The sequence below is a fragment of the Microcebus murinus genome, chromosome 6 (genome assembly GCF_040939455.1).
Source record: "Microcebus murinus isolate Inina chromosome 6, M.murinus_Inina_mat1.0, whole genome shotgun sequence".
NCBI lineage: Eukaryota > Metazoa > Chordata > Mammalia > Primates > Cheirogaleidae > Microcebus > Microcebus murinus.
This window is the reverse complement of record NC_134109.1, coordinates 69346651-69371580: the sequence shown is the minus strand read 5'-3', so window position 1 is coordinate 69371580 and position 24930 is coordinate 69346651. Positions and strand designations below refer to the sequence as shown.

Below are 24930 nucleotides of genomic sequence, written 5' to 3'. Positions count from 1 at the left end.
TCCTCCCGCCTTGGCCTCTCAGAGTGCTAGGATTACAGGTGTGAGCCACCACGCCTGGCCTTATTTTTTTTTTTTACACAGGGTATCACTCTGTCCCCCAGGGCTAGAGTGCAGTGGTGTCATCATAGCTCACAGCAACCTCAAACTCTTGGGTTCTAGGGATCCTCTTGCCTTAGCCTCCCGAGTAGCTGGGACTACAGGTGTGCGCCACCATGCCCAGATAACTTTTCTATTTTTTGTAGAGATAGGGTCTCACTTAGGTTAGTCTCAAACTCCTGGCCTCAAGTGATCCACCCACCTTGGCCTCCCAAAGTGTAGGTTTATAGGCATGAACTACTATGCCCGGCCAGGGCAGCACATTTTGAGGCTCTCATGGGGGCAACCTTTCTCCATATTCACATCTCTTTAATGACATTATTTGACAATGGAATCTTGGAGGAAGCCCCCTCAGGTCAGTAGTTGATATCTACCTTCTTGGAACACTGGTCTTCAGACTCTCCTTGGTTTTCTCAGCCTTCAGGTTGGTTTCAGCTCATGTATCACTTCCCAAGCATCCTGACCTAAAGTCTTCTTCACTGGCCACTGTTCCCTCTAGTTAATCCTTCACATCACCCTGTTGATTTCCATCACCAACAACTGTCAAATTTGTGACAGGTTTTTTTTTTATTTACTTATTTTAACTGACTTGTGTATGTCTCTCCCACCCTCACTAGGAAGGTACGTTCACAGTCCACTTTCAGAACTGTGCCTGGTGTGTCATGGGAGCTAGAACCTGTCCCGTGAACAGTGTTGAAGAAAGGAGCAAAATCTCCTCCAAACCCCTAAAAGCATCCTGTTCACAGGGTGTGTCCCAAAGGTAGGGCCAATGGGGTCAGCCTGCCCCCCAGGCTTCCAAGAAGCAGTCAGGGAAGCAGACAGCAGGGTTTATTGAGGTGCACGCCCACACCTGAGCCCAGCCCTCTCCTGCCTTCAGGGAGGAGGAACAGCCTGGTTGCCCCCAAATTGTCACGTTCTGTGCAGTCCATGTCCTGTCCTCACTCTCAGCTAACGGTGGGGCGCTGATGTTCCAGGGGGAAAGAGAGAGGCTCCGTTTAGCCCCAGGTTTCTGCCCCCTTGATTCTCTGGGCAGGTAAGCTTCCAGAGGTGGGTGGCAGTGCAGTGACCTCCACCCTAGGCTGGAGAAGAGTCAAGTGCCTCCCTGCCCCAGAGGGCCTTGTGCCTGCCCCTGACAAAGCAGGGATTATTATTAAATATAAATAATTTATACAAAATGGCTCGTACAAAAAGCGGCGGGTTAGGGGGAGGAGATGCCTCTGTGAAAGGCTGAGATGACAGGAAAGGGTAGGAAAGGGAAAGATACCGCCACCTCTCCTAGTCCCTAAAACAGAACCCTCCAGCCACCCAAGGACTGGAGGGGGCTTTGGCAGGCAGGGGAGGGGCAGAAATGTGCCACGGGCCCCTCAGGGGGCCAGGCTGGTGAGCAGGGTGGTGAACTTCAGGGCCTGACCTGCCAGTTCCACCACACACTGCACCATCTCTTGGGCCGCAGGGGCGGATGGATAGCCCAGGGCGGCCCCCTTGACAGCCAGCACAGTGGCCCGCAATGTCTGGCCCAGTGCTGTACCTGCAGCTCCAACCTGTGCTCGCAAAGGGGCAGAGGCTGCCAGCCGGCCCAGTGTGTCCCCAACAAATACCAGGCGGTGAGCAGCCACCACCACCCTCTTGCCATGGGGTACGAAGAGGCGTGGAGGTTGGTTAGTCTGGGTGCTGGACATCAGGGCCGCCATGGCTGCCTGCAGCGCTGAGTAGTGGCTCTGGCACTGCCCTGCGTAGAAGTGCAGAAGCTGTAGATCTCCGGTGGACAGAACCAAAGGCTCCCCTGGGGACAAGGCCTCCTGAGTGGCAATAAGAGTGGTCAGTGGGAACATGCTTATCATGCCGCTTTCTTCCCTTGCTTCTTGCTTCTGTCCCTTTGTTCTTCCTTCCTTCCCAAGAGCAATCCCTTTAGCTCTTACCTTTGCCCATCAGAAAACTTAGATTTTTAGAGAGAGGCAGTGAAGTGCCCAGACTTGATGTAACAGCTGGATTCAAATAACCTAAAATCTCTGAACTTCTCTGTTTCCTTATCTCTAAAACAAGGAGTCTAGAACTCTAGAACTACATTGCCCAATATAAATGTAATGCAAACCACATGTGAAATTTTAGAATTTCTAGTAGCCACGTTAAGAAAAGTAAAAAGAAACAGGTATGGCCGGGCATGGTGGCTCACACCTGTAATCCTAGCACTCTGGGAGGCAGAGGCGGGAGGATCATTTGAGCTCAGGAGTTAGAGACCAGCCTGAGCAAGAGTGAGTGAGACCCCATTTCTACTAAAAGTAGAAAGAAATTAGCTGGACAACTAAAAATACATATAGAAATTAGCTGGGCATGGTGGCACATGCCTGTAGTCCCAGCTACTCAGGAGGCTAAGGCAGAAGGATTGCTTGAGCCCAGGAGTTTGAGGTTGCTGCAAGCTAGGCTGATGCCATGGCACTCTAGCCGGGGCAACAGAGCAAGACTCTGTCTCAAAAAAAAAAAAAAAAAAAAAAGAAAAGAAACAGGTATAATATTAATATGGTGTTTTTTTTTTTTTTTTTTTTTTTTTTGAGACAGAGTCTTGCTTTGTTGCCCAGGCTAGAGTGAGTGCCGTGGCATCTCAGGCTGGTTTCGAACTCCTGACCTCAAGCAATCCACGCGCCTCGGCCTCCCAGAGTGCTAGGATTACAGGTGTGAGCCACTGCGCCCGGCCTACTATGACTATTATTAATATTCATGGATGCAGTGTGCCCAGCATAGGGTCTGGTATTTGGTAAACACCTGACAGATGATAGCTACTGTGTTATAAACATTCTAGGCAAGGTTGAGGAAACCACCTCTCTTTCCTGAGGCCTAGAGAGATTAACTGATGGCTTCAGAGCCCCTGGCTTCTCAGTAGTAAGTAGAGTGGGGATTAAGAGCCAGGTCTCTTAGGAACCTAGGAGTTCACAGTTGGAAGGAGCCTTAGAAGTCACCCAGCCCAGGTCTGACCTGCAGCCCATAAACTCTGCTTCCCTGGCTGCTCAGTTTTCTGACTCCTCTCCAACACATTCTTTCCCCTCTTTCTGAATTCCTAACATCCTTTTCCAAGTTCCAGCTCTTTCCTGTTGAATTCTAACTCCTCTCTAGTCTGACCCTGCTGCCAGTGAACTCTCACTGCATCCTAGTCTACTTCCCTCGATGGTTCATTTAGGAGTGTTCCTTCTCCCAGGTTCCTGCTCCTCCTGCCCCAGCCCCCTTCTCTAGGCCACCCCCACCAGGGTTACCTGCTGTGCCGGCAGCCCCTTCTCCAGCAGTTCAGGATCCCCTGCAAAGGCTTTATCCAGGGGCCTCGATCCCTGAGCTTTATCCATGCCCTGCAGGAGGAGATCAGGTCTCAGAGTAGGCGTGGGGGGGCCTCTGTGGCCTTTCTGCCTGTCCCCTGTCCCTCTTCCTTCCCAAGGACACTCTTGCCATCAGACACGGCAGTCCCTTGACTCTAGGTCTGAGAGCTCTAGTGGCCCCAAGCTGGGTCTAGGGGAGAGTGTGGCACTGGTACAAGTGTTGTGGCCAAGTACTTGGGTCTCAGGCTGCAGGGTGGAGGGCCAGGGAGAGGAAAAGGGGGAGAAGGGTTGGGGGTGGGGGGCTCTGCATCTGTGCCCCAGGCTTCCACACTCCTCCCCCAGTTCACCTGGGGGCATTTCTGGTGGGGCTGCCCAGAGGAGCTTACCTTCAGGTGGACGTAGTCGTATTCCTCGGCCACCGGAATGCCCTCATACTCATTATGGAGTCCTGCTGGATCATCTTCCACTTCCCCGCTCTCTGCATCACCCTCGACCTTCGGGCCCCCATAGCCAGGTAGGCGGGGTGGCGGTGGGGGCAGAGGCCGGTCCTGGATGCTGCCCTTACGGCCTGGGGCAGGAGAGGGAGCTGGAGAAGGGCTGGGGGCCTCAGGGACAGGCAGGGCAGGCAGAGGGCGGCGGGACAAGCTCTCAGTTGAGGGCAGCCGGGGCCTGTGTGGGGATGGGGGGCTTCTGGCCAGAAGCCGGGCCAAGGTGTCCAGGTCTTTGGAGACTGAGGCTCCTGGGGGCTCTGGAGAAGGGGGAGCCTCTGGCCCCAGCAGGGGCACATCGTAGATACCCTCATCAGTGCCCCCGCCCTCTCCATCTGCCAGCAGTTCCTCGGGCGCTTCATACAGGTTGAGGAGGGCTAATGCCCGTTTCAAGTTGGAAGGGGCAGCATAGAGGGGGGGCCCTGGTTCCCGGCCCCCTTCCCACTCCAGATCTGGCTCCAGCTCTGCAGGTGGCTTCGGGGCCAGAGGCACATCGTAGGGAGCCTCATCCTCTTCAGGGGACTGTGGAGCAGCCGAGGCCAGAGGGTGTGAAAAGGAGGCGGGGCAGTCGTAGGGGCCATTGGACGGAACCCGGAGGGCAGTGGGGGGCACATCGTAGACCTGCAGAGAGGAGTGGTGAGTTACTCTTCACTCAGCAATGAACTCCGAGGGCTATTTATCCCCACCCGACATATGCATGATCTCTAGCCCTCACCTCTGAGACATCTCCAGGGACAGCCAGCTGGGTCCCACTGCTTCTGGGGATCTTGTAGATGGGGTCAGGGGAAGGAGGGCAGGGTCCAGCTGGAGGTCCTGAGGCAGGACAGGGCCGAGCTGGGGGTGGCACCACATATACCTGGGGGATCCAGAGAGGTGGGTGGGTCAGGAGTAGGGACCAGTGAATTGATAATATCAGAGTGTGAGGAGCTTAGAGACCTTCCAAACAGCCCTGTACTGAGAGGAAACAGCTCAGAAAGGGTTGGTAGACAGGGAAGAGCTGCAGCCTCAGGGCTCTCGCTGCCCGCCTCACTGCAGGCCCGGGGTGGGGGGCGGTGGGGAGAAATGGGGTTCTCCTGGCTTGGGGTTGGGGAGGCTCCCACTCTCACCTCCTGGTCCTCATTGCCGTGATCTGGGGCTGGATATGGTGAGCCAGGCTGGGCTGGGGGCGCGGGGGAGAGGCTGGGCTTGGGTGCTGGGCCAGCAGGAAGGAGCTTCACTCTGTTGGCGGGCACAATGCCCTGCTGACCGTGCAGGGAGCAGAGGCACCAGCCGTCCAGCCCGCCAGCGCCCTCCTGCTGCAGTACCCGTAGAACATCCCCTCTGCGGAAGGACAGCTCCTGGGGGGACTCAGCGGTGTTGTCATACAGTGCCCGGGCCAGCTGGGCCTGGTGGGTGAGGTGGGAGTGGGGAGAGGGGTCTTCACACACATATCAGGCCATGTCATCCCTGCTCAAAACCCTTCAGAGTTCCTCATTTCCCCCAAGCTAAAAATCTGAGCTCCTGATGCAGCTCTTCCCGGCCCTATCTCCAGCTTCATCACCCATATTCTCCCTCTTCCTTTTTATTCCTCCAACTAGATAAGCTCTTTCCTGCCTCAGGGCCTTTGCACTTGCTGTGTCATTTACCCAATGTGCTCTTCTCCTGACTGGTCATTTTTCATCCTTCAGTTATGCGTAAATGTCTCCTCCTGAGAGGCATTTTCTTCACTCTTCTCCCTGCTCCATTTTCTGTGTCTGTCTCCATCCATTGTTTCCTTCATAGCACTTTACACTATTTGTCTATTTACTTTTTAACTATCTATTTCTTCCCTTATGCTGTAAGCCCTATGAGAACAGGGATTGCCATATTCCTAGCCCCTGCAATGAGGTCTGACTTGGAATTGGCCCTCAATACACATGTTGAATGAATTTCTTCCATAGCACACGAAGAAGTCTTGCTAAGGTCTCCCATACAATCTCCTTTACCTTCTCTGTTCCCTAGTCATTGTCCCTCACAAAAGGTTAGATTAAGCAGCTGCAGAGACCCTTCATTTTGGGAGAGACTGGGAGAAGCCTAGTCTAGACAGATTGCCTAGGCCTAATAAGAAAGGTAACAGAAATGAAGCAATTGTTTTGCTCTCAGTCTGAGCAAATAAGGTTCTACCAGAAGAGGCTGAGGTTACCATGGAGAAGAGAAAAATGTACAGGCTCTAGTGTAGTGTGCATGGAGTGCGGTTGGCAGAGCAACCAAAAGCAAACATTTATCAGCCTGTTTCCAGTTCTGTCTAGTGGGGGCATCTAAGCTTTTTCCAACGAGGGGCACATGCTCAGGTAATGCAAAGTCACAGGTACCAAATACAAATGGTATGTCTAGACACCATGCAAATCTTTGCATTAATCATCTCATCTCATTTAATTCTCACAAGCAGCTTATGAGGCAGAGGCCACCATTATCCTCATTTGGGAAAGAAAACTGGAACAGAGAGGTTAGTGTTTTGCCCAATGACATACAGCTAGTACAGTTGGTGGAGCATGATTTGAACCCCAGGTTGTTTGATTCCAGAGCGTGCACTCCCTCAATTACTCTACTGCCTCTCCTCAATCACAAATGTATGAATCTACTTTTTTTTTTTTTTTTAAATTAGTAACAGTGGTTAAGTCGAGAGGGTCCATAACTCAAAGGTGAGTCAAGCACATATGAAGACTTCCTTATCCCCTTTGCTATAATCCTCAGCGCTCTTGCTCCATGATGTCCTTTGGTTGAATCAGCTTAAAGCACTTAAAATGTGAGATTATATTCAGCTTTGGTTATGACTATTACATGATTGGGCCTGCTGGTACGGCCCCAGGCAGTGGCAGCTTACATGCAGTGTTGGAGAGCAGCTAGCTGGGCATGGTAGGCCCTGTAACCATGTGGACTTACTAATTTTGTGAAAAATCTCAAGCTAAAGATCTCAGGCAGGCTGCCATTGGCCCAGGGAGAGGGATGCCCTGCTCAGCCAGCAAGTTCCTCCTGGCTGATGTTTCCCTCTGGTGGTGAGGCTGTCCAGGCGGGGTGACTTTACCAACAAATAGACTCCTCCTATTGCCTGAGTCCAAACTCATCAAACCACTTTCTGATTATATTTTGGCTTTTAAAGGGTGTTGTCTCACACAAAGAAAATATGCTAACCAGAGGACATAAATTTCTGGTTAGCACCACATTTTTCTAATTGTAAATTATAAATCAGTGCTTTGTATCTAGCCAGGGGGATAAAAGCACAGGTCTAGAGGAAGAAAGACCTGGGGTTGAGTCCTGGCTCTGTCTCTTTCTAGCTGGGTGTCTACGGGCAGATTAGTAAGCTTTCTGAGCCTCAATTTCCTCCTTTGTAGGATTCCCAATCCATATCCAAATATCCATTTTCAGATAATAACAGTACTATCCTCACAAGGTTGTTGTGAGGGCTGGATGAGATAATTGTATCAAAAAACCATGACAAAGCCTAGCACAGGGCCAGGTATACTAAAAGCTCAATAAATAATAGCTGTTATTAGGATCTCATGAGCTCTAATAACATAAACACTCCTCCCCCGCAATACAAGGGGAAAATCTAGCTATGTGACTACGAAACTGATCAGCTGGCTCCTGAGCCAGCATCTCTATGTCAGAGTACCCCAGAGGTGCTCCACCTCCAGAGGACCTCCCTCTTTCCCAGCTCTGAGCTAGGGTCTTCTGGGTACCACAGATTAAGGAACTAAAAGGAGTTTGGTCTCAGGAGCTGAAAATCAAACCCATCCTCAAGGGGTATAGGAGGGTGTTGGGTAGCTTTGTGCTGCTCTTCCCAGTCTCACAATTCTCTTTCCCAGAGTCCCCATTCAGAGGGAGACAGAAAGCAGGTGGCAAGTTCACTTTCCCTAGAAATCCCAGGCAGGACCTCAGGAAGGGAGAGAAAGGGACGGAATTGCCTGGATTCAGACAGCATAGAGTGCAGGACAGAAAGCAGAGGTGGGGCTGTGCAGCGCTCCTCCTTGCTTTGGGTTTGAATTCTGGCCAATGGGGCCAAACCTCTGGGCCCTGCAATTGCATGAACCCAGGCCAGAGTTGCTGACTGATTGATTGATGATGGGTGTGGCTCCCCTGCTACCCCTCCTCAGGGGCCCAGCTGGCTTGTGAGGGAGTGGCTGGCTTAATGGGGGTGGCAGGGGGCCACAGTGATCTCTGGGAGGCCTCCTCCCACTGTCTCATCATGCCAGCTGTCTCTTCCCTTTGTCCCGGATCCCGGGAAAGTGGCCTGAGGCTGGCTGACATCACCTTCCCTCCTCCCTCTATTTTCTCTTTCTCCCAGCCAGATCTCCCTTCTTTGATCTGTTTACTCCTTTCCTCCATCCCTTCTCTAGAAATGGGCCTCCTGGAGTCCTTGGGCCTCTCCCATTTTCCTTGAGCCACTTGGTCCTTTTAGCCCCCTCCCTCCCTTTTACTTGCCTTCCAATCACAAGCCCCTGCCAACCAGCGGCCATCTGTTCCCGCCCAGAGAAGAGCAGACAGCACTCGGGCTACACGGGCCCCCTCCCCTCCACCCAGACGCAGACTCTAGAAAGAAAAGGGAGACTGGGGAGGGGGAGAGGGAAGGGAGGAGGGACAAACCCAGAACCAGAAGCCGCAGGGGCCGAGGAGTGAGAGGGAGAAGGGAAACAAAAGTGAGAAGAAAGGGACCAACGAGAGACAAAGAGAGGGCAGAAATAAAAGTGACAGGAGTGCAAGGCAGGCTGTGGAGGTTTCTGCCCGGCAGCCTCCTCTCCTTGGTGGACTCACCGACGTGGCAATGGCCATGGCCTTGGCCTCCCGCGCAGCCTGCTTCAGGCTAGGCTCGCTTTTGCTGACTTCAGCGGTGGCTGCCCTGAACCATGGTCCGCGGCCTCCAGGCGAGGAGGCCGCCCCCGGCTGTGGCGCCTGAGTCGTGGCCTCCGCCAAGGTTGGAGGAGGAGAAAGAAAACCCACAAAACTTCCCAAATGGGAGGCAGCTTGGCCAGGCAGGAGGAGGAGCGGGGCGGGCCGGGGCGTCGCTGCGGGAGCTCATCCAAGGGCGCGCGCTCTGTGCTGTCCCCGCGGCCTCCCGGGGGCCGCCGGGTGGGCCAGACCCCCGGAGCTGCTTTGCCCCAGGCCGCGGAGGCTCCCCGCACCCGCACAGGCCGAAAGCTCCCTCCCGGAGCCGGGACGGGCAGGCAGGCGGGAGTTGTGGCTGCGCTCGACGTCTCTCCAGGCCGTTCCGGAGAGCCCCGAGGGCTGGGAGAAGCCGCCGGGGCGGTTGGGCTGGACTAGCGAGTTTAGGGGCCAACCCTCTCCACCTGCGACCGCGCCGGAGAGCAGTGCTCCCAGGGCTGTGGTCGCGGCGGCCCGGGGCGCTGCAGCGGGGCCCGCTGGGAGGGACGAAGAGCGAGAACTGAGACGTTTGTCCCTCGTCAAACTTGCCCAAGTTGGCGAAAGGAGGCCAGGCTGGTACGAAAGGCCTCGGAGAGCGTGGCCGTTGGGCTGGGTTGCTCGAGTGACTGCTTCTGCTGGGACACTCGCACCCGCGGCGGCGAGGCGGCAGCTAAGGCACTCTCAGCACGCCCCGGGGGTCTGAGGACGCCGCGACGGCGCCTCGCTGGGGGCTGCGGGGCCTGCAGCAACCCGCACGCAGGCACGACACGAAGAGGCGGGACTGGCTTCCCACCGCGCTGCCCGCGCCCAGGCGGCAGAGGGGCCCAGCCCCCTTCCAGCCCTCGGCTCCGGGGCGCAGGGCCACGAGCTCCGGCTCACACCCTCGGCCCCCTGGCAGCCGGCGCCGGCCCCGCCGCCCCCCCTCACGCAGCCCCGGCCGGGCCCCTGCGCCCCAGAACTTGGGGCAGTTCCCAGGTGTCTCTGGGAACGAAGAGAAAGGCCACAAAGCAAAAGGAGCAAGGAGAAGGCGAAGGAGGAGCAGGGGCCAGGGTCCTGAGGACTCGTCCGGGTTAGGGGTGGGGGCACTGAGAGGGCTGGGAAGGCCGCGCGGGTCGCGCCTGGCCCCCAGAGTCGCCCCCTCGCTCGCGGCTGCCCTTCCTTCCCTTTCCCGGGCTCCCGGCTCCCTCTCAGTGCAGCTCCTTCCTCCTCCCCTCGGGCCCTCTCTCCCGCGCGGGTCTCAGTCCTGGGGATTAAGAGAAAGGAGGGAGGGGGAAAGGGAGGGGAAGGGAAGGGGCGGAGGAGAAAGAAGGATGATTCTTCCAAAGACCGGTGTAGAGTTTCAGCTCGCGACCCTCTGGGCCCAACCGCACGTCCCCTCCTGGCCCCTCGCCCGGGCGCCTTCTTCCTGCGGGCTTCGCTGCAGCCCTCGCGGTGGTCTGGTCCGCTCCCTCCCGGGAGCTTTCCTCTCCCCGCCACGCCCCTGCTCTCCCCCGCCGGCCCGCGCCTCTCTCTGCCTCCCTTTCATTAGCCCCACATCTGTCTTTCCCTTGGGAGGAGCGCGCTCCTTCCGCCTCACTGGGGTCCTTGGCGAAGCCTCTCCGCGCCTTGGTGCTGCCTGTGCAGGGGTGGCAGGGTTAGGCGGGCGGTGCTTGTGGGGGGCAGACCGGGAGCTTGGCGCTGGACGTGGGTTCTGGCCGTGGCGAGAGAACCTGAAGCCCGAGCGTCTGGCCCCGGAGCTGCAGGCGGCTGTTGAGCGGCCTCTCACTCTCCCCTGCGAGTCTGGGCCTCCGCAGCCTGGCTCACTTTTGCGGCCACGAGGAGCAGAACCGGGGACCGCAGGCACCGAAGGGTAGAACACTTTCTGGAGTTGGGATCTGGCCCCTCAGGAGTTTCAGCTGAAAGGACTGGGCTCTTAGGCCGCACACCTCCACTGCCCTGTATTACTCCTTAGTGTGTGCTGCCTCCCTCCAGCCACCCCCATCCCTGGACCTTCCTTTTGGGACACATATCAGGGCCTCTCAGGCTTGAGGGAAGCCTGCCGCTTTCCATTTCTGAGCTTCCTGGTATTTAAAAAGCAAGATGCCAAGCAGGATTGAAAAGCTGTAGTATATTTTTAATGTTTACATTTAACAAATTAACACTTCAAACACATGAAATGGAGAATGAGTCTATGCATAACTTCATTTGCAGATAAGATCAGAAGTCTAATTTAAGGCTCTGTAAACCTGAGGCCTTGGACAGACCCCCCCCCCCCCCAGGCCCACACATCCGGGCATCTCTTAGAACAGTGAGTGGGGCAGGGGTATCTGCTCCAGCTCCTTCCACACCCTGTAGCCTGGGCACCTATGAAGAACAGCTCTGCAGAGGGGAGGGGCGGAGCCTATGGGGAGGAATAGGGAGAGATTGTAGGGTGAAGATGAGGGTGAATGGTGTTGGCTCTGTCCTTGGCTGTCAGTGGAGTGCAGATCTGGGCATGGGGCTGGGAATCCTGATCAGACTCAGACTGTACTAGGCTGGTAGAGGAACTTTGAAATTTCCAGGTACATCTGAAAGGAGAGCTCCTCCTTCCCAGCTCCAGTGTGGTCAGAGGTGGCCACTAGGGAAGACTTTCCAGCCTCCTCCAGCCCCAGACCTGGGAGCCCTGGCTGCCCAGCACACTGACATTCAAGTAGGGGAGTGACTTTGTATGATCTCTGCCCAGGGGACTGTCAAGAAAAATTGGGGCCCAAAGTTGAAGGTGAGCAGGAAACCCTGTCCCCAATGGTGAATGCTGTGACTGGCACACAGGAAAATAGATGGAGTTCAGAAAAGGCTAAGCAGAAAAGAAGCTGCTAGGACTAGGCAAGATGGTGGCTTGGGAGATGGGCAGCCGGGCTTACTGCCTGGGGAGATAAATTTTAGATGAGGGACAGCAGAGTACAAACCAGCTAGGAAGTAAGACTGTGCTTCTGGAATGCCCAGGCATGGAATGGAGCCAGCTAGACTCAGGAGTGAGTACTGGTTTATTAGCTGCGTGATCTTAGCCCAGTTATATAACATCTCTGAGTCTCAGTTCCTCATCTCTAACAGTGACTTTGGTAAGGAGCAAATGTGTACAGAATGCCTAGCACAATACTCTTTTTCCATGGTTTTTCCTCTTTACCTTGGCTCCTTCTAATTTATGCTTTCATTTATTTTTATTTTTATTTTTTTAAGACAGAGTCTCACTCTGTCACCCAGGCTAGAGTGCAGTAGCATCATTATAGCTCATAGCAACCTCAAACTCCTGAGTTCAAGTGATTCTCCTTCCTCAGCCTCGTGAGTAGCTGGGACGACAGGCATGCACTGCTATGCCTGGATAATTTTTCTTTTTTCTTTCTTTCTTTATTTAATTAAAAAAAATTTTCAGCATATTACAGGGGTACAAATGTTTAGGTTATATATATTGCCTTTGCCCCACCCAAGTCAGAGCTTCAAGTGTGTTCATCCCCCAGACAGTGGACACCACTCCCATTAGGTGTGTATGTACCCATCCCCTCCACCCCCCTCCCATTTGCCCGACACCCAATGAATGTTACTACTGTATGTGCACATAAGTGTTGATAGTTAATACCAATTTGATGGTGAGTACATGTGGTGCATGTTCTTCCATTCCTGTGATACTTCACTTAGTAGAATGGGCTCCAGCTCTATCTTTTTGTTGTAGAGAAAGGGTCTTACTCTTGCTCAGACTGTCTCGAACTCCTGACCTCAAGTGATCCTCCCACCTTGGCCTCCCAGAACACTAAGATTACAGGCGTGAGTCATTGCCCAGCCAAACTTATGCTTTCCTGAAAGCTGAAAGTGTTTCTTGTTGAGGGCAAGATTAGCTTTTCCCCTGACCTTATACCCTCATCTCTGCCCTCTCCTTCACAAACAGAAGTTTAAGGTAATTCTAACTTGTCCAGGGAAAGCTCTAGGTTATAGGTAGGGTTGGAGAAAATCCTGGGTGGGTGGCAGCCAGGCTCTCAAGGCTTGCCCTTGCCATATTCAGGGAGTGGAAGGGAAAGAACCCCTCCATCTGGCTTCTCAGATCCCAGTCTTTTTTTAAATTCTTTCCCTTCCCCTGCAGGATCCCACCAGCTGGTCTCTTCCTCACCCCACCTTGAGACTTCCTGGACCTCTTCCTGTTCCTCTTGCTTCCCAAAACTTCTATGTGCTCATCAATTCTTCAGTCCTCCTTTTTGGACTCAAAGCATCCAGAATGCCTGGGTTCTAATCCTGGTTCCAACACAAGATAGTGACCTTGGCAAGCTACGTGACCTCCTGGAGCTTCTGGTTTCTTGTTTGTAAAGTGGGGTAATAAAGAAAGCTATAGCATCAGCTTGTTGTGAGGATTAAGAGCATCCTGAGAACAGTGCCTGGCCCGTGATGTATACATATTGGACAAAAGCAGCTACTATTGTTGTTATTTGGTGTCAGCCCTGAGAGGCACCAGAATGTCAAGGACATGGAGCCTGCCTTTGAGAAACTCAGATCATGTAATTCATGCTTGAATCCAGTCAGTACCTTCCCACTGACCTTGGAATAAAATCCAAATGTTCCATAGCCTGTAAGACCCTGTGTGATCTAGTCCCTGCCGACCTTTTCCACCTCATCCCATCCCACTCTCCCCCTTATCCCCTGTTTTCCAACCATTCCACTGTCCTTTCTGTTTCTCGCACATGCCATGCTCTTTCCCACCTCTAGGGCTCTGCATGTCCTGCCCCCTCTGCCTAGGCCAGAGGGTCTTCCCCCAGACCCTTCTCATCATCATGTCAAATACTGCGTCCTCAGAAAGGCTTTCCCTGACCCACCACATTAAACCTCCCCCCAGCCCTGGAACTCCCCGCCTCCCCTATCTCATAACACTGTTTCGTTTTCTTCATAGCACTTATTATTATCAGAAATTATCTTGTTTCCTTGTTTATCATCTATCTTTTCCGAAAATGTAAGCTTCATGAGGCTTACCTTATCTGGTTTGTCCTCCTATGCATTCCTAACATTTACAATAGGGCCTGGCATATAGTAGGTGCTCAACAAACATGTGGTGAGCCCATGAATGAACTAGGGCAGCCACGATTATAGGACAAAGCTGAGTAAGCCAAAGGCTCTCTGTGGGGAGACACTAGCCCTGGGCTGGGTGTAGGGGGTTGCCAGGTTCTTTGTCCTGCTAATTCACATTCTTCCTGTGTCTTCCAGGCCAGACTGGGTTCTCCCTGAGGGCATGCTCCTGAGGCTATGCTCCTGAGCATTTTTGTAGCTAAACCATTATCACCTACCAATCAGAATATGGGAGCAATGTTCTGGAGGCTTCCATCTGTACCAGGTGTTCATCTTTTAGGTGCTGGATCATAGGGAAGTATGGTAGGAGGGTGTCCCAAAGCTGAGAGCAGCATCTACTTATGAGCAGATGCAGAAGTATTTCAACATTTTAACATCAGTGCCCTAGCCTTGCATAAGGTGGGTGCAGGTGAGCTTCAGTAGACCCTGCTGAGGCCTGTGGATTTAGCACTATTTCAGGAGCTAAGGTCCAGAGCAGCTAAGCTAGTTGGCACCTTTGTGCCCATCCAGGCCAGTGTTCCCGCTGACCCCCACCCACCCAAACACCCACATTCCTACAAATGAGGAGGGAGGACCCAAGGTCAAGCAAGAGCTGGTCACTGGCAGGGCCAAGACTTCAAGGTAGCAGGTGAGGAATATCCTTCTGAGAAAGGGCAGGACAGCCATATTCTAATTTCCTTGAAGCCCCAACAGCCTTTCCAAGCCAAGGTGGCAGGTGTATTCCATCACATCTTCCCTGCCCTTTCCTGTAGGTGCTAACCTCTTTTCTCAGGGGCACAGGGGTAGGAATCCCAGCAAGCCCTCTTTGGCTGCCAGGTCAGGCTCAGGCAGATGGGGCTGTGCTGGGAGGGGACCCTTGATATGAGGGTTGTGTGAACTTTCCTTTGCTCCTGCCTCCTCCATTTTCCCCATTGCCACCCCCATGTCCCCACACCTCCCGGGGTTCCCTGGAAGCTGAGATGACTCAGGGATTCCAAAACTAGTCACCCTAAGAGGAAAACCCTCTGGAAAATGTTTATCATGACAGGGAGTCACCCTAAGGAGTCCCACAGAGCTGCTACCGAGATAAGAGCAGTAGCTGAGCAAATGGGTGTGGGGTGGGGGCACGTGGCTCAGAGCACAGGCTCTCGGGTCAGGCCCAGGCATCATAGGGTGGGTAGAGCCAACCCTGAGGGAGACTATGTGTTTGGGGGGCATTCCCTCTGCCTCAGGATGATACCCCAAAGGCCTCTCCTGAAGGGCAATGTCCCTGGTAGCCTAGCTGTGTCCTCTGTGCAGTGTCACCAAGTGAAACAAGTAGCTGGAATCATTTTTAGCTCCTCTGAGCACCCCCTCCTGGACAGTGGCCAGCCAGGACCTTTGGGCTAAGGTTTACTCCCTTCTTAGCCCTGCGGTTCTCCTTGGTGTGGGGAGACTCATAGGCATCCAGTTCTTCTATAGCAGCACTGCCCCCTATGAGCCTGTCTTAGGGTTGGGGTTGCTCCGGAACACCAGAAGCCACCCAGAGGCCATGTGCCAGACCAAGGGCCAGGGAACAGGAAGCTGGAGAGTGAATCCCAGCCAGCAGGGCTGAATGCCTAAGTGGGCACGAATGCCCTGTGGCCTTGGGCAGGTGCAGGTGAGACCTATTCCAGCCCAAGCCCAGGTGAGTAGGCAAGCACCCCCTGTGGGGGCTCCCCTTCCATTCATAGCCAACTGGGGATGGACATAGTGTGGCATCTCTGTACCAGGAGCTTAGATTTGGAGTTGGTCAGGGCTGGAATGGAAAGCCCTCTAAGCCCCCGTGGTTTCAGGCCTCGTAAGACTCATCAGAGCAGCTTCTCCCAGTTCTCCAGAATGGCCTCTGACATCATCACTCTTCTCCTTTGGGGCTGCTTTGCCTTAAAGCATTTCAAATTTGAAGGAGTACCTCTTGCTCTACAGTTTAAGTTATTCCTGGCTCCCTTTGTTTATTTCCTGAGTCCTTGGTTACTACAGGAGTATTTTCTGAGGGAAATCACATGCAAATCAGGAAGCATCATTCTAGAGACAAGGGGTGGCACGAGGGGGGTGCTAGGCAAGGAGGAAGACAAAGGCCTGGAGGGGTGTGAACTCTGGCCTGCTCTCAGCACCATGCCCACAAGCAGACTGGCCACTGGCCGACCTGTGTCTTCCAGGTCAGGCCCAGCTCCTGGCCTCTCTGGGGCACATGTACTCACTCCTGGCTGACAGTGGCCCATGTTGCTGGGGGTGCTGGGGCTGAGTGGACTCACCCATGGCACAAGAGCAACAGCTATGTCTGCCATGGGCCATGTCCCCAAGGCCCTGTGAGTGGGGTGGGAGTAGGTTTGTCCTCAGAACTGAGACCTCCTCTGGGTCTTAGGTGAGACTATTATGGTGTCCCTCCTCTTCCTTGCTTCATCTTCTTATTTGTGCAATGGGAACAGTCACCCACAGCTTCTTCCATCCGACCTTGCCCATCTGGCCAACAAACTCATGGAACCAGGGCTTTCCTGGCAGTCCTGCATGGTTAGGCTGCCTCCCTATCCCAAGGAGGAGGTCAGGGAGGATGTGGGGATGGGGCTAGGGGCAGTGACCAGAGAGGGTGGGAGAAGTGGGAGAGTGGGGAAGGGACAATGGGGGAGAAGTCACAGATGATGGGTGTCATGGGAGTTGGGGTCATCAAAGTTGGGGAAGAGGTCAGAGAAGAAAAATGGGATGGGGGTCAAAGGAGACCAAAGGGGAGGGAAGTGCTCACCAAGGTGGGTGATCAGGAGGACATCTGAGAAGAAGGGGAGTCGTGTTGACCAGACCCTGGGTGGGAGCAGCAGAGATCATGGAAACGAGGCCTCCAGGCCAGAAGACATTGCCTAATTTTGAGTACCAAACCAGCCAGGGAAATTTCCATAATGGCAGTTCGCAAGAACACAGAATAGCGGAATGCTATTGCTTTGACCCCACGCTGGAAAACTGCAAAGAGCAAAGTTTATCCAATCAGCTACCAGGCTTATAATGATGCTCACTGCATTTTAAGCAGCTTTTGGAAATACTTTCAGGGTTTTTCGGTTTTTTATTTCAGAATATTATGCAGGTACAAATGTTTAGATTAGATATATTGCCTTTGCCCTGCCCAAGTTAAAGCTACAAGTGTTCCCATCCCCCAAACAGTGCATACTGCCCCCATTAGGTGTGAATATACCCATCCCTTCCTCCCCCCCACCTGCCCGACACCCAATGAATGTTATTCCATATGTGCACATAAGTGTTTATCAATTAGTACCAATTTAATGGTGAGTACCTTGGTTTTTTTTTTTTTTTTTTTTTTTTTTTTGAGACAGAGTCTTGCTTTGTTGCCCAGGCTACAGTGAGTGTCATGGCATCAGCCTCGCTCACAGCAACCTCAATCTCCTGGGCTCAAGCAATCCTACTGCCTCAGCCTCCCGAATAGCTGGGACTACAGGCATGCGCCACCATGCCCAGCTCATTTTTTCTATATATATTAGTTGGCCAATTAATTTCTTTCTATTTATAGTAGAGACGAGGTCTCGCTCTTGCTCAGGTTGGTTTTGAACTCCTGACCTCGAGCAATCCGCCTGCCTCAGCCTCCCAGCGTGTTAGGATTACAGGCGAGAGCCACCGCACCCGGCCTGTTTTTTGTTTTTCTTAAATCTCAAGTCACTCCCTCCAAAAGATAGTGGAAATAAATTTGAATAAGCAAAACAGGTTAGCTGAAAATAAAACCAGGACTCCTAACCTGCTCCAGTCAGCCTGCTTCCAGAAGGCCTGCTGGTTGGCTCCACACCTGTGGCTGAGTGAGCAGCCTCGGCATGTACCAGGTGAGTGCACACAGGGTGGGCAGAGCAGAGTGCCTGCTGAGAGGGAAGGGAGCAGAGATGCTGCTGAGGGTGGAGGCAAGCCAAGCTCCCGGGTTTGGGGCTGGGAGCCAGGTAGAGCTAGAAACCAGCGTCTCAGAAAGCATCTCGGGCAGGGTTTGGGTGGGAAGGGGACCTGGATTAGGTGGGAGCAGGTCTCTCACTGGGCTTTTCCTACAGGTGGCTGCATTCTTCGCAATGGTCATGGGAACCCACACTCTCGGTGCCCATGAAGGACTCCAGAAGGGCTGCAGCCATCGGCCCAGCTGCTGCCCCAGGAAAGGGCAGGACTCCACTGAGGAATGGCTGAAGTGGAGCACTGTGCTCATGACTCCCCCAGAACCAGCTAGCCTCGCCCCCTACTCAGAATCCTGCAGGTCCAGTGAAGACGGACCCCTCAACAGCAGGGCCATCTCCCCCTGGAGATACGAGTGAGTCTGCTGTCCCCTCCCGAATGCCTGCAGGAGCTCCCCTATGTGTGCTGGTCAGGGTATGTGTGAGGGACCAGGGAGTTCCGCCCAATTCCAGCCTCCCTGTCCTTTTTGATCTCCCATAAATGTTTGGGCATTAGACAAGGTCTAAATTTGAGTCCTAGCTCTGACTCTCACTGGGTAACCTTGAGCCAATTACTCAAGTGTTCGAAGCTCCAGCTTTCTTTTTTTGTCATCTGTAAAACTATATAATACCCCATAGGCTAATGTGCAGATCAAGTGATATAATGTATGTAAAAGTCCATACTTATGTGGGTTCTCTCATTTTCCTTTTTTTTTTTTTTTTTTTATAGTTTTTTTTTTTTTTGAGACAGAGTCTCACTTTGTTGCCCAGGCTAGAGTGAGTGCCGTGGCGTCAGCCTGGCTCACAGCAACCTCAATCTCCGGGGCTCAGCGATCCTACTGCCTCAGCCTCCCAAGTAGCTGGGACTACAGGCATGCGCCACCATGCCCGGCTAATTTTTTTCTATATATATTTTTAGTTGGTCAATTAATTTGTTTCTATTTTTGGTAGAGACGGGGTCTCGCTCAGGCTGGTTTTGAACTCCTGACCTTGAGCAATCCGCCCGCCTCGGCCTCCCAAAGTGCTAGGATTACAGGCGTGAGCCACCGCGCCCGGCCTCATTTTCCTTTTTTAAAATCCCTATAATGGCCCACACTTTTCTAACAAAAATATCAGAGAATAACAGCATGATACAGGCATGAAGCATCCCAATATCAAGTGGTATTGCCCCGGGCCATTAATGGGTTACAAGTATTCTAAGGAGTTAAACCCTCAATTCTAGGGCCTTAGGGATCTCAAACATTTTTCTTCTACTGTCCTGTGTTCTCACCAGTGTCTGCATTCCTACTCCTCATAAGTCTTAGTCTTGGCTTTGGAGATGGAGAAGTTCAGTGGAGCAGGGAGGGTGTCAGCTTTAGTTGAGGTTAGGTCTAGGGTGGACACTACAGGTCACAATGCTCTGGAGTGGTCTCAGAAGGCTGACTGGTTCCTGGGCTAAATCCAATGGTGTGGGAACCTCTTAGGGGAACGGTTGTGATGGTTAACTCGGCTTTGATCCAGACCTCTCTCGGAGAGGCTATGAACCCCTGACAGCCACTCAGCTGGGCTTCCCCAAAGTGTGTTCTGTGCAACCCTCATCCCACAAGCTGCTGCTCCTCAGGCAAAGGGATGATGTCAAGTAAATTTGAGAAAGGCTGCTGCAGCCCCTACTCCTTGGAGATTCAGAATGCCTTCTATACATTACTGTCTGCAAGAAGTCTGTAGAAAAGAAACTGTTAAACTGAGTGATTCCCATACTCATTTGACCACCTGACCCCTTTCTTGCAGGTTTATTCATTAGGGAACCCACTTTGGAAATGCTGTGCTAGCTGCACCCCAGCTTGCCAGGGCTTATCTGTGTGCAGAATGGTCCTATAACCTGGGGCTGTTTCCTGCTAGACTACTGCAGTTCCAGATCTTTGGGAGGTTTACTTTTCAGAGGTTTTCAAGTCTTCTTTTTTTGGTCATGAAAGCCTTTCAGAATAAATAAAGAATTCTTCCTGTGCACTCTTATAATTTTTTATTAAAAAAATTTTTTTTAGAACGTAGAGACAGGGGTCTCATTATGTTGTGATCCTTACACTAGGGTGTTCCAAGGTGCTGGGATTATAGGTGTGAGCCAGCGTGCCTGGCCTCCCATGCACTCTTCAGTGTGCTTATAACATGTGCTTGGACAGCGTCTGGAAGGATGTACAGGAAATGGTTGCTGATGGCTCCCTCTGGGGAGTGGAACTGGTGGGGAGAGACTGTTAGTTTTCACTTTATACTCTTCTATACTTAGATGTCAGAGTAGTTTTTACTTTTGCAAAATAATACTAATAATAATGGTAGTAAAACCATCTAAACTTCATAATTACAACAAGAAATGTCATGCTACAGCCCAGTGTCTGTATCAGACAGAAGCACTGCTGGTCTGCTGGAGGCTACGGCCTGTTCCTCTTCCCTGCCTTCCTAAGAGTCCCAGGTTCAGTTGGAAAGTCACTCTTCTGCCCCCTACCCTCGTTTGCAGTTGGGGAAAATAAATCCAGTGGTGGCGAGGTAATTTGTTCAAAGTTTTGCAGCAAGTGGCTGCCAGAACTGAGATAAGAAGCCAGGCCCCGCAGCCCTCCTCTGGCATCCCCACCCCGCCCACCCAGCCCTCTCTGCCTCTGGCCCATCCCTGCAGGGCCTGACAAGTGCCACCTCCACAGGTTGGACAGGGACTTGAACCGGTTCCCCCAGGACCTGTACCACGCCCGTTGCCTGTGCCCACACTGCGTCAGCCTCCAGACAGGCTCCCACATGGATCCCCTGGGCAACTCGGAGCTGCTGTACCACAACCAGACCGTCTTCTACCGGCGGCCGTGCCGTGGCCAGCAGGCAGCCCACAGTGGCTACTGCCTGGAGCGCAGGCTCTACCGTGTCTCCTTGGCTTGTGTGTGTGTGCGGCCCCGTGTGATGGCCTAGTTGTGCCTGCCTGAGGCTGGTCCCCTGTCGGGAAGACCGGAGCCAGCTGTACCACCACCTGCCACTATGGGCCAGGACACTCGAATACTCGGCCCCTGCAAAGCAGCACCTGGAGCAGCTGGATCCTGGAACAGGATGGGGGCCTTCGGAGGCAACCGCACTTTTGCATTTTTTTGGAAGCACTTTTTAAAGGGAGCAGCTGCTGCTTAGGGCTGCTGGAAGCTGGTGTCTTGGCATTTCCTCTCAGGGAAGTTCTTCAAAGCTCTGCCCATTTCTTGAAGCCACCACTCCTATATCTTTTTCTCCCACTGCCCTGGCCCAGCACAAGCACTTTCTTGATATTTTCCCTTTGCCAGTGCAGAGCCCTTCATTTTATTTGTTCATTCATTCATTCATCAGACACTCAGCAAGCATCAACTTTGGGCACATTCTGGTGTAGTTACTAGTCTTCTGACATGGATCATTCTGAAGAAGAAGCTGTTATTGAACATGGAGTGATTTATCCAAATAAATATCTGTATTAAAAAACGCCTAACCTGTCCCTGGCATCCATGGTGCCAGAACATCTTGTGGTCTCCCAGCCTGTCCCTTTTGCTCCCCACTGTCAGCCCTCACCTTCAGCCCACCCTGCCAGCTCTCTCTGCCCTCCGGAATTTTCACTGCGCCTCCCATTCCCTCCCTTCTCTGGCTCCCTGGCCCACCCTGAACACCAGGGTGGGGGCCAGGCCAGCTCCTGGCATGCTGGAGAGACAGAGGCCCATTGAGGCACTGCTCCGGGCACACAGCACCCCCTTGTCCCCCCAACAATCCGCCTTTGTCCTCTGGTCCTGGCTGCTGCAGCTTGGTCCTGGGGGTGCTGCCTGGGCCAGGCTCCAGCTCCCATCCTCCCCAAAAGGAAAGGGGAGAAAGGACTGGCCAAGGAAGAGGGTTAATGTTAGCAGGGAGGGACATAAACTCCTTCAAGCTTAGGTCCCTGGCGGCTCCCAGTCCTGCCCCAGTTCCTTAGCTTACCTCCCAGCTTCTCTTGGTTTCCATTCCGACTTCCTTCCATTCCCCCTTCCTTCTCCCCTTCTCCAGACTGGGTTGGGCTCCGAGTGAGGGGAAGGGTTAGCCCCTCCTCCCCCCTTCCCCACCCCTGCGTGCCTCCTAGGGGGCCGAGCAGCGGCAGCTGGGTGAACCCCCCCCCACCCCAGCGGCTGCTTTCTCCAGGCAACAGGCAGGCCTTCCTGCTTCACTTTCAGGTTTCTTGAAGTGCCCTCTCGCTCCATCCTGCCAGGTTTCTGTTTTCCTTCCTGGGCTGGTGGCAGTGGGGGGCTGTGTCGTGGGCCCCACGGAGATGCTCGGTGCTTGGGATCGACGGGACCGGCCCCCCGAGGAGGGGGCAGCTGCAGAGCTCCCGGGCTTCGCTGTGGACAAGACCTTCTTCTCCTCCCTCAAAGGCATCCTGCTGGAAACCGAGCTGGTAACAGCTGCCTCCCCAACCTGGTGCTTCCATCTCCCCATCCCTGGCTCACCTCTCAGCTGCCCCCTCCCCAGGCTTTCCGGATACCTCTCCTGCCCCCAGCTGCCTCTTCCTTGTCTCCTGTTCTGCCTTCTTGTTGCCTCTCCATCTGGAGGCAATTAAGGCAGATTTCAGCTGCAGCAGGAAGGACTGAGGTTAGACAGAAGGACAGCTTTCTGAGACACTGAGGAACTGTGTGACATAAGGATGGGACAGGGTTAACACCAGCTTGTCTTTCCCTGGCCTCCAAGATGGCCACTTTTTGCCATGTCCAAGAAGTCCAACTATTGAAAAGGGCAGAATTCCTGTAGCTGCACTTGCTCTGTTGCCTGCTGCCCATGGACATCTATTCTCAGGAAAGGATTTCCCTGGGTTACTTAGCAAGACCACAGTGCGAAGTTAAGGCCTCTGCCTATATGCCATCCTATATCGCCAGAGCTGAAGGGACCCACAGAGTCTCCCCAGGCAGCACCTGCCTTCTGAGCCTTTTCTCTGGGTGTGGAGTCAAAGCTCTGATCTTGTCAGAGGGGTTTTAGGCGTCTGGGAGTGGGAAGCATTATGGGCAGAGGGTGCCTCCTGGGGGCAGGGCCCTGTGGCCAGGGGCTGGCGTTCACATTGTACTCTGTGCTCCTGGGAGACGCCATCAAATAGTGGCCCCTGCAGCTGTGCAACTTGGCCAGACTGCTGGGGTTGCTGGGATGCCTGGGGGCACAGTGGCAGGCTGGGGACTGTCCTTCGTGGTCAAATACCCTGCATCAGTGGCTCCGGACACCAGGGATGGGGAGACATGCCAGAGCTCTTCCTTCCCCTTTGTAAGGACAGGTGGTGGGTGTCAGTCTGGGGGAGATCTCAAGGAGGGGAGGGCAAAGGCCTGGCACGTTCCTGTGTCCCCTCCCTGGCAAGCTCCACATGCTTGGTCCTGCAGGCCCTGACCTTCATCATCTTCATCTGCTTCACGGCCTCTATCTCTGCCTACATGGCCGCAGCACTGCTGGAGTTCTTGATCACGCTCGCTTTCCTCTTCCTCTACGCCACCCAGTACTACCAGCGCTTCGACCGGCTTAACTGGCCCTGTCTGGTGAGGAACCCCGACTCCAGCCCACTTTGGTCCCTTCCTTCTCCTCTGGATGCTAAGTTTTCCTTTCCTCTCCCAGCTTCCCTCCGTTTCCACACCCAGCTGGGCTTTGCCCCACATTGATTTCACAGCTATGGGGTTACTGACGAGGAGGACACATCCCTTAGATTTGCTCCCCCAACTCACCAAAGGTGCAGCCCCAGCCCTAGCCCCAGCCCTGGCGCGGGCATCCTCGCTGGTGTGTTCCAGCCTCTGCCCATGGGTTCCAGACACTGTGCCTGCTCAGCCCACCCTAGCCCCTGACTTATCATCCTGGTTGTTCTCAATTCATCTGCTTCCGTTCCCTGGGTGGCAGTATGAGCTCGCTCTCTCTCGAAAATGCTTTCTGTTGTGTGCAGGGGTATCCTTCCATAGGGGTTCAGAATGCCTGAGAATCAGGCTGCTGACTAGCCTGTAAGACCTCAGGGTGATGCACCCCTGCCTTCTGAGTTCCCTTTAACCCTGCACCCCTGGCCTCCAGGACTTCCTCCGCTGTGTCAGCGCCATCATCATCTTCCTGGTGGTCTCCTTTGCAGCCGTGACCTCCCCGAATGGAGCTGCCATTGCTGCTTTTGTGAGTTCAGCCCTGCAGGGCGCGTCAGCCCCTCAGGACCTCTGGCTGGTGCTTGCACACTGTGTCAACAGCCAAAGCCAGGGCCCGGACTTTGGTCGCGTCACACCCATACCACCTGCCTCCCTCTCCCTTAATCCAACGGCCCAGTAGCCTCTGTTGTGTCATCCCCGCTCCTACTCCCACAGGTTTTTGGCATTGTCCTGGTTTCAGTGTTTGCCTATGATGCCTTCAAGATCTACCGGACGGAGATGGCGCCCAGGGCCACCCAGGGTGAGTGCCTGTGCTCTGAGGAGAGGAGACGTCCCCGCCCCCTCCCCACTACCAAACCAATTCTGACATGGCTTCCCTTCCTGGCTCCATCTTCACAGGGGACCATCAGTGACTCTGGGGCACCTGTCTCCCAGGCCCAGACAGACAAAGGGGACTGTGGAGCCTAGACACATCTCCTTTGGATTCACGAGTCCCCCAGACCACCGTCCCCCACGCAGGTCCGCAGAGATGTCTGGCCTGAGAAGTCACTGGGGACCTGTCTGTGGAGCCTGGTGCTCTGGGCTCTGCCTCCTGCTGAAGCCCTGGCCAGAGGAGGGGACTTATGGGATAGGGAGCAGCTGGGCCCCTACGTCATGCCCAGATTAAAAGATTCAAATCCTACTGGTGAGCCTTTTTCTTCTCCAGAAATTAGGCAGATCAGGATGCCAAGGAGTATTCAGGGGAGCGTTGCTGGAGCAGATCATGGGCTGTCTCTGGGATCCGGTCTGAGCACTGAGGAGGCGGGGGCTAGCCTGAAGAAGCGGAAGGCACCTTCCAACACAAAACTTCCACGCTACCACGCCATGTGCGAGGCCACTGTGGTGTGCCTGGTGGCTGGGCACCTGGAGTTCTATGTCTGAGGAGGCACAAGCCTTGTTGATGTGAGCGCCCACCCGCCATACCTGTTCACGCAGGTTAGGGGCCTGAGGAGAGGTGCTAGCCCGGGTCGTGTGTAGGGCTCCCCCTTGTGGTGTGGGGAGGACACGGCCTGCAAGGTTGCATGGAGAGAGCAGCTGGGCCTGGTGGCCTGTGCCTGTAATCGCAGCACTTTGGAAG

At 53.9% G+C, this 24930-nt stretch overlaps 4 protein-coding genes across 8 annotated transcripts in view; 3 read left to right on the top strand and 1 right to left on the bottom strand.

Moving 5' to 3' along the window:
- Positions 1 to 24930, top strand: part of NGDN (neuroguidin) — a 301612-nt gene that overhangs the window by 184025 nt on the left and 92657 nt on the right. The gene's annotated exons all lie outside the window — the stretch shown is intronic.
- Positions 911 to 9401, bottom strand: EFS (embryonal Fyn-associated substrate). 2 transcript variants are annotated; one of them, XM_012752628.2, is made up of 6 exons: positions 8657 to 9401; positions 4993 to 5271; positions 4602 to 4742; positions 3785 to 4507; positions 3342 to 3431; positions 911 to 1895 (listed from the first exon to the last, which is right to left on the bottom strand). In XM_012752628.2, the coding sequence occupies exons 1-6, from the start codon at positions 8672 to 8674 to the stop codon at positions 1461 to 1463; spliced, it is 1686 nt and encodes a 561-aa protein (XP_012608082.2). In that variant the 5' UTR covers positions 8675 to 9401; the 3' UTR covers positions 911 to 1460. The 2 variants fall into 2 exon arrangements, with proteins under 2 accessions (XP_012608082.2, XP_012608083.2); XM_012752629.2 differs by lacking the exon at positions 4993 to 5271 and having other exon boundaries at positions 8657 to 9400.
- On the top strand, positions 17119 to 21175 carry IL25 (interleukin 25). Its single transcript, XM_012752631.2, has 3 exons — positions 17119 to 17640; positions 17857 to 18107; positions 20400 to 21175. The coding sequence occupies exons 1-3, from the start codon at positions 17632 to 17634 to the stop codon at positions 20653 to 20655; spliced, it is 516 nt and encodes a 171-aa protein (XP_012608085.1). The 5' UTR covers positions 17119 to 17631; the 3' UTR covers positions 20656 to 21175.
- Positions 21523 to 24495, top strand: CMTM5 (CKLF like MARVEL transmembrane domain containing 5). Of its 4 annotated transcripts, none has more exons than XM_076004165.1 (6): positions 21523 to 21582; positions 21932 to 22117; positions 23082 to 23234; positions 23752 to 23844; positions 24030 to 24114; positions 24213 to 24495. In XM_076004165.1, exons 2-6 carry the CDS (start codon positions 21992 to 21994, stop codon positions 24224 to 24226), a joined length of 471 nt encoding a protein of 156 aa, XP_075860280.1. In that variant the 5' UTR covers positions 21523 to 21582; positions 21932 to 21991; the 3' UTR covers positions 24227 to 24495. The 4 variants fall into 4 exon arrangements, with proteins under 4 accessions (XP_075860280.1, XP_075860279.1, XP_075860282.1 ...); XM_076004164.1 differs by having other exon boundaries at positions 21560 to 21588; XM_076004166.1 differs by lacking the exons at positions 21523 to 21582; positions 23082 to 23234 and having other exon boundaries at positions 21794 to 22117.

Coding starts and splice junctions, on each gene's coding strand:
- EFS (XM_012752628.2), bottom strand. Junction 4,743..4,992: donor ACGGCAATGAGGACCAGGAG/GTGAGAGTGGGA, acceptor TGGATCCCCCAG/GTATATGTGGTGCCACCCCC. Junction 3,432..3,784: donor ACGACTACGTCCACCTGAAG/GTAAGCTCCTCT, acceptor CTCCTCCTGCAG/GGCATGGATAAAGCTCAGGG.
- IL25 (XM_012752631.2), top strand. Junction 18,108..20,399: donor ATCTCCCCCTGGAGATACGA/GTGAGTCTGCTG, acceptor CCACCTCCACAG/GTTGGACAGGGACTTGAACC.
- CMTM5 (XM_076004165.1), top strand. CDS start 21,992: ATGCTCGGTGCTTGGGATCGACGGGACCGGCCCCCCGAGGAGGGGGCA. Junction 22,118..23,081: donor TCCTGCTGGAAACCGAGCTG/GTAACAGCTGCC, acceptor TTGGTCCTGCAG/GCCCTGACCTTCATCATCTT. Junction 23,845..24,029: donor GAGCTGCCATTGCTGCTTTT/GTGAGTTCAGCC, acceptor CTACTCCCACAG/GTTTTTGGCATTGTCCTGGT.